We start from the raw sequence: 16,561 nt of genomic DNA, 5'->3' as shown, positions 1-16,561 counted from the left end.
GGAACAGTCAATCGAACAAATAAATGTTCAACCTTGTAAGTGCAATAATCAAATCGGAACAAATTTTAGGAAAAATAAATGACCGGGGCATTTTATATTCAGATGTAACGGTAACGTGGGCGGGGGGGGGCGTTTTTCGGATAACGGAACGTACAAAGGAGTAGAAAATATTGTTTGTTAATTTTACACTGAACTTCCATTATCATTTCTAAAGCATTGTAAATAATAATCAAAGTACTGAAGTACTGACAGGAGTTGATTTTATCGATTATCATTTATTTCAAAATCAGCGATATGTGATTTTGCATGGCAAGTAGTATCAGTAATCGAAATATTCCTGAGAAATTGTATAGATCCAGGCAAGATTGAACTCTAGTTTTGTTCAACCAAATGCTCTACTGTCTCCGTTTATCTCTGACATGTTTTATGGGATATTAACGGAGACATCCGAGCGTCTGGTTGAACGAGACTAGTACATTGAAGTCTAGCGTATGAATACATACGACTTCAAAAAATATCTACACTATTTGTACCATTTAAAATCTTACTATATTCATAGTATCAATAAATATGTTTTCTTGAAAAACAATGCTTCAAATACATTGCATCTGAATTCATCGATTATTTTCAGGAACTAAGTGTTGTCAGCGGTATTGATTTGTACTTAGGTCCAAACACTGTTTCACTTTCGGTTTGCCCGAGTAAGTGCATAGGAGAGTTGATTAAAATCAACTCCCAAAAATTGAGAAAAAGAATTTGACCAAAATCGTGACCATGCCCCTTTAACTATAAATATTATATTTATATTTACCTATGATTTTTTTTATCAATTAATCATAAACAGTTATTAAAGTACTATAGGTACGATTACTTGTCAAAACGTTACACAGAAGGAACAGTTCACTTTCCTTATGTGTGAAAGTTACCATGTTATTGATTAAACTGTCGCTGCTTGGCAGTTTTGAAGTCAGCCCGTTCAAGTCCATGCTCTCTATGTGGCTTCAATAGATTCGCTCAATTTAAAAAATCACGCAAATTCAACGCGAAGAGTACAAAAAGACCAATGAACGATTCAAAAGTCATTACAGCTCTTCGGATAATTTCAAGCCCGGCTTTGCTGAAAGTAAAAGTCTTGGCTGTATGCAGGCAAATCGCCAATGTTACAAGGTACTACAAATTGCACAACTTCAAATAAAAAAAAAACTGAGTCAAAATAAAATCTTTCGCTATACGTAATAGTTACACAGAGAGTCATCTACTAGACGCATAGCACACTCGGACTAATGAGCAACACAAAGTTTGACCATCGCTGTCTTCCGTGCGTAATATTTTTTTTGGCAAATACTTGTTATAAATATCTACCAAAAAATGACCTAAATTCCTCTCGTCTCCGAAGCGGAGAAAATCGACTCCTCTATACTCTTTTGCGACCACCCGGCGTTAGGGGTTGTATATGTGATTATTGAAGCAAACGTTTTCTTTTCCTTCCATCGTTAAATTATAATGCGAACTGTGGAATATAATTACCTATTTAAATTAAAGGAGAGGAGTAATAAATGATCCTTCATAACTCGATAGACAATATTCTAGTTAAACATTATATTGAGAACAACAAAGCACAATTTACCCATCGAGTTCCATGTTTAAGCAAAGAAGGCATTTATACATCGAAAGGTTAATATGCATATATATGTAGTTCTTAAACATTACACCACTGCATCGATTTTTAGAGGGATTTTTTAAACTTCAAATAAAAAGTGTTGCAATCTATTGACTGTCAAACGGAAACCTTTTTTTTAGACTGAACAAGGTGGTGGGAATTCGATATTTTGATAAAATTCCCTACAACAATTCTGAGAACATATTGAAGGTATGTGTTAAATTATTAATGTTTTACTATTTAGATTGCCTTTATTTTAAATTCAAGTACGTTGCAAGAGAATGAAAGACAAAACTTAAAAAAATAATATTGATTAGACATGGTATCATGTGGCGTTGTAATTTTCGAAGAGCACAGAAGAAACTTCTGATAATTGAATTCATGGTTTGGTTTTTATTTCAGAGCAATATTTGTTTACAAGCTTTTTTTAAATTTTTGAAGGAATTAAATTGTTAGTCTATATAACAAATGGATAACAGTATTTCGATTACCTTTCATGTGTGGTCATAAACTCAGGGAATTCGATAATTCAAACCATACGATTATGAGGTAATATTATAATTAGATATTGAACAAAACATTGAACATTCAGAAAATCGAAACTCTCGCTTTCGGGTTTTTATTTAAAGAAACAACCCAAGGTCAGATCAACAATACTTTGTTTATTAAAAATTCAATGCTAAAGCATATGATTAAAAAACAGTGCTACACAAAAGAATTGATAAGATTATGCTTTGTGTTAGTTTTTCATTATCATGCTCCATTTTGGTTTATCATATAAGTTCTCCTTTAATCAAATGTTGTTTAATAATGCAACACATCGTCAGAATTTCTATGACATATCATAAGTTTGAATATATTTTAGATTTCATAAACACCGTCGATTAATTTGAATACAATCTTCAAGAAAATGGTTTTCATCCAGTCTTTCAATAACAATACAAGATTTTTGTGCAAATGATTAATTGATATGTTTCTTATAAATATTTTCAAATTGATCGTACTGAAAGTTAACAGACTAGCAAGGAAGGCTTTACCAAAGTTATAAAATTCAATACTAGTGTGGGTTTTTTTTTTGATTAACATCAGGGAAGGATCGATTGGTGATTATATTACATTGACGCTTTAAAAAATATTTAAATATTCATGTGTGTGTGTATTTTTACATGTATGAAGGATATCGTCAACTACATTTCCAAATTCTTTTTTTAATTTGTAAAATAAATTGTAAGCTCTTCAATCTACCATATTAACTAATGACATGGACTTTTATTTATACATGATAAACACTCAATTATTCGTCCGACAATGGATCTATGAATTATAATTTTATCCTAAGATGCACAGTCGGACGAATTATTAGAGTGATCACAATGTATGAATATATAATAACTTATATATAGTAATGCCCCTCTGTAGATATTTCACAAATTGTTTTACATGTGTATCCCAAATAATGTTTATATCTATCTAACCTACCACATGTATCTTTCTCTTTTACATCGATCATACCCAAAGAAATACATGTGTAATGTGCAGGGGCATGAACTTCTTGTCTAACGCTATTGACATCCGAATTGCACAAAGAATTTTCTCACAAAGAAAAACTGGGCTTCGAACATCAAAGGTCGTTGTATACAATGTACAAAGTAAAGTTCCCGTGACCCTATCAGGAGGTGGCTAAACAAAGGGTTAAGATCTTTTTTCCCCTTTCTTTACATGTAAAATTGTTGGTATTCTTAATATATATTGTATTGTTTGACAAAATAATAAACAACGAATAATGATATTTGCTTACTTCTTTCCTTGCGTGTATTATACCTACTAGAGCGTAAAAGGCAACATTTCTATTCTGTATATTTACATTTATTAAGTATTTCAAAAATTGATTTTGACTCATCTGTGTAAACAAACTTTAAGAGTTGACATATACACAAACGTGTCGTCCGACACGTTTATTTTAATAAAATACCTTTTATTCAAAGGCGCCAGACGTTAAAAATAATTTAACTATTCCCAGGACTATTATAATAACAAGGTTTGTCATACTATTTGCCATTTATATTTCATTTCATGTTTCAACACATCATCAGCATTTCTATAAAATCTCAAAAGTGTTAATATATTTTAGTATGCTTGAAAGCTATCGATTATACACTCTTCAATAAAATATCTTTCATCCAGAATTTCATATACAATGCAAGCTTTTTATGTGAATGATAAATCAATATGCTTTATTAAAAATACATGTATCTTCAAATCGATCGCACTCAACACCCCATTAAGTTTCAATTTTATATAAATTTCCCGATCGTTGTTGAAATTCAAACTATCTCCGTGTTTTTAAGGTAATTACATTTCAAACTCAGAGTAAAAAACTAAGATTTTATATTTAACGTTTATCAGAATTATTGTCACCTGATGAGATTTCTTGTGAGACCTCTTTAAATATCACTTGATGAGATATCCTCTGAAATCACTTTTAAGGTCACCTGATGAGATATCTTTGAATATCACCTAATTGATGTTACGCACTTTTTTTATTTGTAGACCTTCGTCCCTTTTGTTCTCTTGTTATGAAGCAAGTCTTTAACTACATTTCCGACTTCTTTTTATACTTTGTTGGATGAATTGTATACTGTTGAATCCCCATCCCCCACAAAAGCTAATGACACACTTTTATTCGTACATGATTACCACTCTAATAATTCACCCGACATGAATACCCTGTCCATAGATATTTCACAAATTTCATAATATGTATCTCTCAAAACATAGTCACATCTGCCAATCCTACTATCTCTTTCTTTCCATTGTTTATAACCAAAAATATATTGCCCAGGATCATGGGTCTCTTGTCTGATGCTTGTCTCAGGAAAGTCGAATTGCGAAATTTGTCAACAGAAATATAGACTTTTAAACATCAAAGGTCGTTGAATGTATGAATAAGAGTGTGAACCATTTGCTTACATGGACCTACGAAAGAGTAAAAACTTTTTATTTCCGTATATTTATATCCACTAACTATTTAATTCTCTGTTCAGAATGTTGATTCATATACAAAATAGAAAAGTTGAAATCTACACAATGTAGTTGTGTCTGACATGTTAAACTTTTTTAAATGCCTTTATAGTAAAATGCATTGTTTTGCTTACACAATATTTTACCGAGAGAGAGAATGAGAGAGATAATTAAGTGTAAATAGTAAAATGCTTTCTTTGCAGTTGGTGTCTTTGGAGTTTCTTACAGGATATGAATATACTTACATGTAGGTGGCGATTATTGCAGAAAGAGGTCATATTGTGCTGTAGTTTAGATCGATCAATCCACGCAAAATCAACATCAAATAAAGGTACAAAAAAGACAGCTATAACTGACCGTGACCATTTTTGAAAGCTCCTTAAATTAGAGTTGACATTAAATTAACTATACAATTCAATTGAAAGCAGTTTAAATAATCGAAGAAATACCTACAGGTTGTTTTACTGCATCTTGTAGAATTCAGTCTTGTAAGTTTTCTGAATGACTTTTATAATCTAGGTTATCATTAATTAAAGAGAAAATACTTAGTGGGTGTAAGTATTTGGTCAATACGTAATCAAATCAGCTGAACATTCCCCAGGCTTCACATGTCTTGATCATATGACACTAAAATCATATTTCAGTGCACATAAAATTAATTGTATTATTTAGATGAGCAAACCTGACAATATTTCAAACAACAACTTTTTTTTCAATTCCTTTGTGTACGTACTTCGCAAAAATGAAATGATATTTATATTATTTGCACCAGTATTCTGTACCGTATTTAGAACAGCTAATTAAATACTAGTATTTTGGTTTTATTTTATTCAATTCGTATACCAATAGAACAATAGTTGATTTCTCAACAAGTTTAATACCGCCACAATAATATTTTTTTTAAAATTTTGCTCTTTATCTCATTTACATTACCAAAATAAAAGAATTGAACAACCAAACTTTTACCCCCCCCCCCCCCCGGCAATTTCACAGAACATCCATCCCTCTGTTGAGTGTATATGGAGGGGTTTATTTACATTAGGATCCATTTCTAAAGTTAGAAAAGTCATGTTGTTATGGAATTAGAAAAGTTTTCTACGGTCGACTAAGACCAAATCTTGTGACAGGGTATGGGGGGGGGGGGGTGCGGGGGTCAACGAATTATCCACCAGATCTTCCCTGTAATTTAAGAAGATATGATATTTTTAGCCATTGGCCTTCATTAAGTAATGAAAAATTCCTAATATTTCAGCTTTGAAAGAACTATATATGATAAGAGTTAAATTTGGCCCCCATAATTCGCCATTTTTTAAGTGTTTCGGGTACAATGAAATGTTAACTAATTTTTTAGAAGAGTTGATATAAAATATATTTTTCATCTATTTATTTGACTTAATTGCACTCACTGGCAGTATATGACGTCATGAGTGACGCCATTTCTATAATTCAATCAAAATCAGCCAAAAATTGACATTTTTCTTATCTATTTACGAATGGGATATATAGAGCGCATGCTTGAACAAGGAAACTTTTTTTGTCACTTATTAGTCTTGGCTAGATACATCTCTGATTAAAATATTTTATTTGTTCAAGAATGCGCTCTATGTTTTCGGAAGGAAAAACTGCTTGAAAACAAGCTGTTTTACGCTAAAAATGCAAAAATGGCGGGAAAAGGTTGTCTTTACAATGTCATATTTCTAAATTGTGGGTACTTGAACCAAAATGAATATCATGTAAACACATCACATACATATCTTTACTAAGAAAACAAAGAAAGATAGTAAAATGATGATGTTCATTTTAGGGGGCCATTTTAGGCCGTTATCATATATAGTCCTTTGAATGTCTTCCTTTACCTTTATAAAAGCTCTTCAAAGGAGGGTTATTATACATGTACAGTCATTGGACAAAAGTATTCGTCGCTGGCGTCAAAATGCCTTTGATGTTGTAAATTCGTCGCGGCTATTTTGTATTGCGCTATTTATAGAAAGCACGTCGGGTTCGGAATTTCTTCCCATAAATACGTCATAGTTTTTAGATAACGTCAGAGTTTACAATTTTTGTCGGCTGTCAAAATATTCTATAAACAAAGCTCGGGGAAATGCCCCCTCGTAAGTTAGAGAAATTTCCGGTGGTAGTAAGAATGAAAGTTATAGAAGAGTACAAAACAGAGAAGAATAAGGCAGAAATGTGGAGGTTGTTTGGAATGCCTAAGACTACTATTGTTAGCATTATTAAAAAATTTGAAGCTCATGGAAGTGTGGAAAACAGGCATCGATCTGGGCGGAAGCTGAAGTTCTCCATGCATGATAAGGTCCATCTTTCAAGAATCATGAACAGTAACAGGAGAGGGACACTGGATAATATAACAAGTGAAATAAATGATGCAAAGGATTTTACTTTTTGCTCAAAGACTGTCAGGAGAAAATTATTTGAAATGAGATAAAATAAACGGGTGCAGAAAAAGGAGATGATCGTCAGAGTATGTAACAGGAAAAAACGCGTTTCTTGGTGCAGAGAAAGAAAAATCTGGACTGTTGATGATCACTGGAAGAATTGGATATTCAGTGATAAATGTCAGGTAGAGATTAGTAATAGCAACCGCGTATATATCTGGCGAAAGACCGACAAAGTTGACAACCCCCATCTCGTTTGCGCGCCATAGAAGAGCAAACTGTCTGTTATGATCTGGTGCTGTTTTTGTTACGAAGGCGTTGGAACATAGACTAGTGTTAACGGACATATTAACTCTGAATAAATATATTGATATATTAGAAAACAATTTGTGGCCCGTTATTGTTCGACATTTTCCTCATGGAAATTATGTGTTTTAAGATGACAATGCCCCCGTTCATAGATCGCGATTACTCAGTGCCAAAATGGAAGAAAATAATATCAACACTACATCATGGCCAGCCCAGTCTCCTGATATTAATATCATTGACAATATTTGGTTAAAACTTAAAAGACACCTGCAGTCTTAAAGAAACACCATCGATTCTAAAGATCAGCTGATCCGGAAGTGACACGTTTCTGACAAAACCTATCGGTAGATTAAGTTCGCCAGCTATATGCCACAATTATTACAATGAAGGGCAATCTCACAAAATATTAAGGTAAGACAACTAATATTAAAATCAGAAGAATATTTTTACTGAGTATACTTTTGTCCAATGACTTTAGTTTAAAAAAAAAAGCCACGACCACCCAGCCCTCTTAATCCCTGATCTCCATTAAAACAGAGACGCGTTTTACGAACGTATAGAAAATGTTTTTTTGAATAATGTATAAAAAATAAAACCACGACCACCTAGACCTTTTAATCCTTGATCTTTACGAAGGTATCGAATTTTTTTTAAAAATGCTGCATTAAATAGATAAAAAGTAAGGGGTTTTAAACTCTTGTTTGTTTCTTCTATCATAGGATAATAAATGGACAAGGGTTTCTACAGTATTCTCGTTCTGATTTTGCTGCAATATCAGGTATATTTAAAAAATAAGCTATCATATTTGGATGTATATTGGGATATATATACGGGTTGGTCACGTGATCAACTCACATAAAGACTGAAGGGCTTTATGGAAGGTTTGATCCCGTACCAACACGTTTTTATATCCCGATTTACATTCAAAATGATACCTTATTTCTTATATTTACATTTGTTGCAAATTATGACGATAATATTGCCCCATACTTTCCTTTTTGTGATGACCTTAAAGCTGCTTCGATTAACATGAAGTTACAAAAAATAAGTATTTGATTAACTAATAAAAAAAATTATGACACTACTTTTGAAAAGTGAAACAGAAAAAAAATCTTCACTTGTACAATTGAAAAAAAAAATAGAGCTAGGTGAAATAGAGTCTACTTAGGTATTTCAGAGGAAATTCAATCTCAGAACCAGATTCCATAGCATAATGATTTTATCGGACAATGTGGAGATTTCTTTTACGGACAGAAAAAGGATTGCGCATGCATATCGTAAAACGGGACGCTTTCTCTTAGCAACCTCGAATTTTTTTTTTTATAAATTTCACATTTGCTGGATGATCCCTTGTGATCAAGCTTTTGAGAAAGACTGCCAAATCTTCATTCCTTACACTCCACTATTATGAGTATTACGTGTACCATCGCCAGGATATTCACAAATTAAATTGTGATCGACAATTAAATACTTCCTACTTCCGGTTAAGCATTATTATGAACCATCTTTTGCTTGTATTATGTTTTATGACCTCTGTGGTAAGTACAACATTGTATTGCCCCAAGAATCACACCCTAAGTGCACAGGGACTACTCCTACGCGCTCCAACAACCCAGCTGCATTAGTGCAACCACCTGCATATATAACTGGCATGAAAACTCATCACAACAGAGGAAAATTTAGTCAAATGCGGTTTGTAAAATTCCAGAGTAACTGTTATAGGCGGTATCAAAACAAACATAGGCCATACTACCTCTAGCTTTTCCTGTCCTTTGTGAAATAAATCGTGCGACTGGGAACAAAGAGCCATTGTATGTGAAGAACGTAATCATCTGTATCATGCGTCATGTACAGGGATAGACTCTAAGAAATATTCATTTCTAGCCAACACGTTTCCCTTGTATAGTTTGTCATTCCCAAAATCATTTAACCGTTTTATTAGATTTAAGCGAATCCACTGAAAGGAATACCTTCTCAGTATTGTTACTATCAGTATCAAGTGATGCTAGTAACAGCAGCCTTTCATACACCAGAATTGAGGAGGAACCAATAGCATCATCTTCTTCTCGTTCATCAACAAAGAACCCAAAAACATCAACGTGCGAACACGAATACTAGCTATGAAGACGTCAATAGCATGTGGGGTTGCATAATGCTCAAGGTGGAAATAGTGATACACAATGTACCAACTCAGCTCATCGTCTAAGCACACATATCCCTGAATGACTTCTAAACTGAGACGCCTTAGCATCAGGAAACAGAAAGCCCACATCCGAGTTAAGCACAGTAAGGACCCAAGAGATATAAACCGTTTAAAGACACTCAAAGGGCAGCTACAGAGAGAATCCAGAAGAGCACACAGGGCTTATCAGGAGGATGTTGTAAGTAATGAGCTACGCATCAAATTAAAACGGTTTTGGTCATACATCAAAACCAGGTAGCAGGACTTATCTCAGATAGTGACATTCAAGTCATAAGACGGATTCCTCCATGGCGACACTGCCAGCAAAGCCGCCATCCTGAATGAACAGTTTCGATCGGTGTGCATCCGAGAGGACCTAAGCGCTTTGGCTGACCTATCCTACATTGAGCAACATCACTATCCATGAGTATTTAAGCTGCTAAGGGGACAATGCCAATTTTAAGCCACCGGACCAGATGAAATTCAAACGCCTTGGAGAAACCCAGGAGTTTAATGTCTGTTTAATGCCCCTGATCCATGTTCCTGGCAATTTGGCCGAACGTAATCATCAATTGGGTCTCACATGAGCGGCGCACTCGGAAGCCATGTTGCTCACCACAGAGGATGTTTTGTCGATAGAAGTGATACATAACTATACTATGTACCATGTGTTCCAGTAGCTTTCAGGCTATTCATGTTTGGGACACAGGCCTGTAGTTTGATGGCTAATGTTTCTTCCCTTTCTTGTGAATAGAAACGATATTTGCTCTGCGCCATTCATCTAGTATCTTCTTTAATCTAAGAAGAGCTGGTACATCCTTGTAAGATATAGGGCTTCCTGAGGCAGAGAACCTAAGCTTTACTCCTGGATGTTCATACATCCTCATCCCTTGACGTCCTCTCCGGAGTGCCACAATGTAAGGTCCCAAGACCACTTTTGTTGCTTACCTACATAAACTACCTTCCAGAGTGTACTAACTTAGATGCTAGACTGTTTGCTGGTCTATTGACAGATCCGAAGCCAGAGAGATGCAGCCAAACTACAGGAAGATTTCACTGTCTTTGAAGGATGGGAACACAAGTGGCAGATGAGTTTCCACCTAGAAAAGTTGGCCATTATCCGGATCTCGAACAAGAGACAACCATTGTAAACATCCTATACCCTGCACGGACATCAGCTGGAAGTTGTGGAGAGTGGAAAGTATCTTGGTGTAACCATATCCCAGGATCTTCAGTGGACGATCCATATTCATACCACCATAGGCAAAGCTACAAGAAAACTAGGCTTTCTGAGACGTAACCTGGACCAATGCACACCATCAGCAAAGGCAACAGCATTCCAACCAAGCCACACTCAACAGAGAAGTTGAGCAGGTACAACGAGGAGTGACCAGGTTCGTATACAACAACTATCGTGACACCGCCTTCGGGTATGTAACCAGACTCTTTCACCAACTTGAACGGGATTTCCTCCAGCATAGGAGAACCATTTACAGAGTAGTCCTATGCTATAAGATCAGAAATCAGCTTCTATACATAAACCTAGAGACAGTACCCGGAGACAGACGAACTAGGGGAGTCACAGACTCAGACAACAGCGGGCCAGTAAAGAAATTTACACATATTCCTTTTTCACGCGATTGGTGACAGACTGGAATCTTTTACCAGAGCCAGTTACAGCAGCACCTACCATAGAAGAAATCAGGACAAAACTTTCCAGTGTCCCCTTGACTCAGCTGCAACCATGGTAGACGACACAGCTATCTTGTGAATACTTTTAATAGTTTTTAAAAGGGAAAGCATCCTGTTTTAAACCACACTGGAGTTGTTATCACTCATTTGATGAGGTCAACCTCATACTAGAAGAAGAAGAAGAAGAAGAAGAAATTTGACCGTGAATGAACTAAACACGAAAGGTCTGTGATATAGCTTGTGATTTTGATCAAGACTTGTTATAAGATTCAGAAATGAACAATAACCAATTTTAACTAGGCATACTTTGACAAAAGCGATTTTAATTTTCAATAACACCAGATATATGTGAATATTTACACTTGCAAATGTTTTCCTTTATATAACAATGTTTGCGCAATCTGCTGTTATTCCTGCATAACAGCAAGAGGTGAAACTAACGCATGACTAATCTAGGTCACTACTTTTTCTATGTAATCAAACTAACGACTTGAAACACACCTTAACACCTAATAAATATCGAAATGAAAACATAATCTAGGCATAAATTATAAAAAATATCTGTATTTTGTTATACCAAGTTTTTTTTCATTCATTTTCTTACAAAATGTAACTTGATTGTGGGGATAAATGATTCATGTATTTAGGATATGCCTGTAAACAGAAAAATGTTTATGGATCAACATCGTAACGAGGCGTTCTTAAAACAATCGCAATTTGTCAACGGAGTTGAAACTTTAAATTCTTTTCTGACTCGTATAACAAGCCTCGAGCAAAACCGCAAACGCAGTATCACAGACCTTTCGTGTTTAGTCCATTTACGGTCAAATGTAACTCCTTGTGCTTCTTCGTTCGTTTTTTTCCATAAAAAGAAGTTAAAATTGCTTTCCTCTATAACGTCGGAGGAAAATCATTATGTTCTTGAATGTGATTCTGCGATAGAGGTTCCCCTGAAAATGCCTACGTAGACTTTAAGTCAACTAACAATCGCCTTGTTTTCAAATTTCCAACCGCTCTGTGACTTCAACAGAAGTGGTACTATTCCACCAAGCTTCAATCTTTTTTTTCAATTGTACAAGGGAATTTTCTTTTCTGTTTGACTTATAATAGTAAAAAAGTGTTGTCTTGTCAAAAGTAGTGTCATATTTATATACTATAGTATCATGATAATCAAATTCTTGAAACATTGTTATACTATTTTTTTCTTACGTCATCTTAATCGAAGCGGCTTTCTAGGTCATCACAAAAAAAGAAAATATGGAGCATTGTTATTTTCATAATTTGTAGCAAATGTAAATATAGGAAATAAGGTATAATATTTTGGATATACATCGGGATATAAATACGGGTTGGTCACGTGATCAAACCTTTATAAAGCCCGAAATGATACTTATTTCTTAAATTAATATTGTCTTTAAAAATCGTTACCGTTCATGTCTTTGGTATACACACAATGTTCTGTAATAGATGTGTGAATGTGGATACTGTAAGGACGCTGTCGACAGTGTAGAAATTGTTACATCCTGTCCAACTTCGAAGAGAGAGTGGGATATTGCTGCCCGTAAAAAGAACTGTGAAAGAATAGCATCCAGGCAAAAGTGTGATTCTGTTGAAAAATTTAAGTACCACTGTGTTATCAACGGATTCAGAAATGAAATGGTGGAAGTGTGTGCACCCTCAAGAATAATTTTCGGTAAAGCAAAATATATTGCAGAGAACAGACAAGTACGTTCATTTAATTTCTTATTGGGGAAGGGGTTGGATAAGAAATCGTTTAAGTGATTTTTTTTATTCTACGTTTTACAGGACATTGCACAGAGTTTAATGTTCATGGTGGAGTAATTCAAGATCAGCTGTCGACTCCCTGCAACAATACGTTTCCCAAATGTGAAATGATCTATAACTCATTGGATGCGTACAAATGTATGGTCACAGAAGTTCATATAACATATTGCTGAGAAATAAAATAAATTACGTCTTAAGACAATTCGGTTCATTTAAGAGTTAGCTCATAGTTTCGTTATCTAAATTACAGTTCCTGATTGCTATAATCTTGTAACAAACGGCGTGGTTTTATCGACAATGCCAAATTCATCAGCAACTGATCAACCTGGCTTTGTGTAAGATAAGATAAAAATATAGTAAATTATTTTAAACTTTTCTGTCAGAAATACAAAAAAAGTAGTTCTTTAAATGCTTCTGTGTCATAATTATAGGTTTTGATTAAATTATCTTGATACAGGAAACAAGACAAAATGTTAAGATAAAATTACATCGCTATTTTATAATTTTAGGGAAACAGCGACCATAATAGCAGCTGTTAATGCGATCTCGTTCCTGATTGTTATAATAATAATAATAATAGCATTCAGAAATAAAAGTAAGTATAATATGTATTATTATGCATTTGGTTTTGTTAAATGAAATCAATGATGTTCTAAGTTGTACAAGCAAACCTTTTGCAAATCTCGCAATGATTTTATTGATAAACGCGAAAACTGCATTTTGTTCTCAAATACAACTTGAGCAATTGAACAATTCATTTATTACCTATGATAATTTTCTACAAAGGTAAACAACATCAGACAATTTATCAACAAAATGGAAAACCTTATTACAGTCATGTTAGTGCTGTAATATAAGCAAGCTATAAAGCATGTTAATTATTTATATCATTTAAATTAATTGGGCTTTAATACTTTAAGTTATCTTTATCAAATGTGTAGATTAAATAAGATAATTAAAATTTTGATTCGTTTTCTGAAAAAAAAGTAGCAAGGAACCTGAAGACAAGCATTCAGGGACCATAAAGCAAAAGGTATCATTTTATTTTTTGTTTTAAAGTCAACGTATTGATAAAACATTTTGTTTATTTTAGAAAAGTTCCCATGCTGCTCGTTTACAAGTCAACCTACAGTAAGTGGTTATCAAATTATACAAGCAGAGATTATGTTAAAGTCCTGCTTTAAAAAGACATATTTGTATGGTACTACATGTATCTAAAATGAGGAAAAATGGTCCGTTCGCGTGGCAGAAATTTTCGCTATGTTCGCGACATCCTTGTCGTCGTGAATATTTCTAGCCACAATCTTGTCTTTGTCCTATGACTTTAATAACAGCACAGATGTAGATAAGGCTTGGTTGCGAAAATTAGTCGCCAAGGATTAGTTTTTCTCGCATTTTCATTGATCATCGGTGTGAGATCGTTTTATTCAGTGTGAGATTTTTCTGTCTATCTCCTCGTACTAGACCATGGATCTTGTTCCAACGGTGTCCCTTGTCCCACTTTCCAACACTCGTAATAATGAATGATTCTTTCAATCCCAGGTAAATCGCGAATTAAAGTCGTTACAAATTAAAGTTGGGTTTATTCTTTTGTTTATTCCAATTTAGGGGGTTACAGTTATGTGAAAAAGTGGGTTTAATTGGATAATTCATCAAATAAATATGTTTTAAACAAAACTCAATGAATGACTTGAATAATCATCTTTAAAATGGAATGCTTAGATTTGGAAGAGAACGTACATGTAGTTTCTTACAAATAGCTGAAATAGTATATGGTTCACTCGATCTAAAAATCTAATCACTCATTCAAAAAAATGCAGTATATATCTTATAAATTGCATTTTGTTTTTTTTTGTATTATTTTTTTTTTGTGCTCTTTTGCAGACAACATCAGAAAAAACTGGGTCTAGTGTTCGTCTTCTACTTACTAGCATAGATGTCAAATAATACGGGGTAATAGAGAATCTTAATGTTTACAAAGCTTTGAAAATGAATTTTATCTCCGAAGTTCGTTTGAATAGTATTTTTATCAAAATTTATGCCACAGGTTTTTTTTTTGCAGACACAAAGTTTAAAGAAAAGATGAAGTAGAGACGTACAAAAAGACAAGAAAATGCAAAATCTGAATGTCGCTACGGATAAACAGAAGTGAATTGACCTTCTTGTTTTACATGCATCAACGTACAATGTACATGTGAGGGACTTAGATTTTAGGACATCTATTATAAAGAAGATCGATCAAGTGTGTTTGAAATAGATATTTATTCATAGCATCTTACTTTATTTATTAGCATATAAATGTCTGGAAACTGTTTTTGGTGAAATCAAAATGTGAAGAAAAAAAGATGCAAGAATTAATTACCTGCCTTCTCTCTCTTTTTTAAAAATATCATTTATCATCATTATATTTAGGACATTGTTATGATTTGTATCTTCTCATAATTTTTTATTGTTCATGTGTATGTTAACTTCAGCAAAATCTTTAATTAAAGTTTACAGGTATAGGTAACTATGAAACACTAAGCTAGCTTTGAAATATTATTGTTATTATTAAATTATCTCGATCAAATAAATGTGGAAAATAAGAAATTTGATATTTGAAAACAAATCTTTTATATGAATGTTTTTTGTGAAATTTCTATCTTCTACCACGATTTTGATAATTTTCATACGATGATGTAAAAAAAATTGGCGGGGCCTAATTGGAGTCAATACATGTAATTTGGCTCGTTTTTATTGTAATAATTAAAAAAATATATCAATGGTTTTTCGGACCAATTAGAGTAAATCTTGTTCTGCTATGAATGAAAAAAAATGAGTGGATGGTCTTTAGTACAATAGTGGATATATACAACTGATGAAATTGCTTGACAGTTCTCATTTACATATCACATGACATTATTTATAGCCAAATTTCTCACCAGTCAGATGAAAACTATGCAATGTATTAGAAATTATAACCGTTGAATACAACTTAACAAATTCGCATGAATTAAGAACGAATACAGGAGTCTTGCTAATCCTTGTTGAAGTCTCCCATCAGCTCAGTTAGTGTGGAAGCTGTTCCAGACGAGTAGGAATGTGTTACCAGTAGGACAATGCAGTAATTATTTAGGACAGAAACCAGGGCAAAAACGATGGCACGATGTTAAAATGTTAATCCTTAAAAAAATCGTTTTATGGCGTTTTTTTAAATCAATTCAAATGGACGTACTTTATTTATGAATTTCATTTTTTTTATTTTGTTTGAAAAGTTTTGTTTATAGTGCCTGAAGTACGTAGTTTCAAATTAATTCTTATATTTTCAAATTTTTAAATCCATGTTATTTGGTTTTTAGTACATTTATTTCTACAATAGATAACCTCATTGAAGATTCAAGGATATTGTGTATTTTAGAAAATACACACAAAACACACACACATTTTAAGTGAGCTTTATCAAATATGAAAATGGATTTTAATCCATAAAACAGTATCAATAGAATAGGAAGTTACATTCTTATAGAAAAATAGCAT

At 33.5% G+C, this 16,561-nt stretch overlaps 1 protein-coding gene across 1 annotated transcript; it reads left to right on the top strand.

The window, feature by feature from the left end:
• Positions 1–1,769: 1,769 nt before the first annotated feature.
• LOC128180199 (uncharacterized) lies at positions 1,770–16,249 on the top strand. Its single transcript, XM_052848116.1, has 10 exons — positions 1,770–1,870; positions 4,885–5,012; positions 8,106–8,164; positions 12,728–12,953; positions 13,067–13,183; positions 13,296–13,380; positions 13,555–13,640; positions 14,139–14,176; positions 14,930–14,998; positions 15,108–16,249. The coding sequence occupies exons 3-9, from the start codon at positions 8,114–8,116 to the stop codon at positions 14,990–14,992; spliced, it is 666 nt and encodes a 221-aa protein (XP_052704076.1). The 5' UTR covers positions 1,770–1,870; positions 4,885–5,012; positions 8,106–8,113; the 3' UTR covers positions 14,993–14,998; positions 15,108–16,249.
• Positions 16,250–16,561: the final 312 nt, after the last annotated feature.

The sequence above is a fragment of the Crassostrea angulata genome, chromosome 4 (genome assembly GCF_025612915.1).
Source record: "Crassostrea angulata isolate pt1a10 chromosome 4, ASM2561291v2, whole genome shotgun sequence".
Classification (NCBI taxonomy): Eukaryota; Metazoa; Mollusca; class Bivalvia; order Ostreida; family Ostreidae; genus Magallana; species Magallana angulata.
Note: the sequence above shows the minus strand (reverse complement) of the source record. Positions and strands in the feature narration are given on the sequence as shown.

What these genes read in the sequence shown, in the direction of transcription:
- LOC128180199 (XM_052848116.1), top strand. Translation starts at nt 8,114, where the DNA reads ATGGACAAGGGTTTCTACAGTATTCTCGTTCTGATTTTGCTGCAATAT. An exon ending in AATAGCATTCAGAAATAAAA is followed by an intron (nt 13,641 to 14,138) that starts GTAAGTATAATA and finishes TGTTTATTTTAG; the next exon opens with AAAAGTTCCCATGCTGCTCG. An exon ending in CGTTTACAAGTCAACCTACA is followed by an intron (nt 14,177 to 14,929) that starts GTAAGTGGTTAT and finishes GCTCTTTTGCAG; the next exon opens with ACAACATCAGAAAAAACTGG.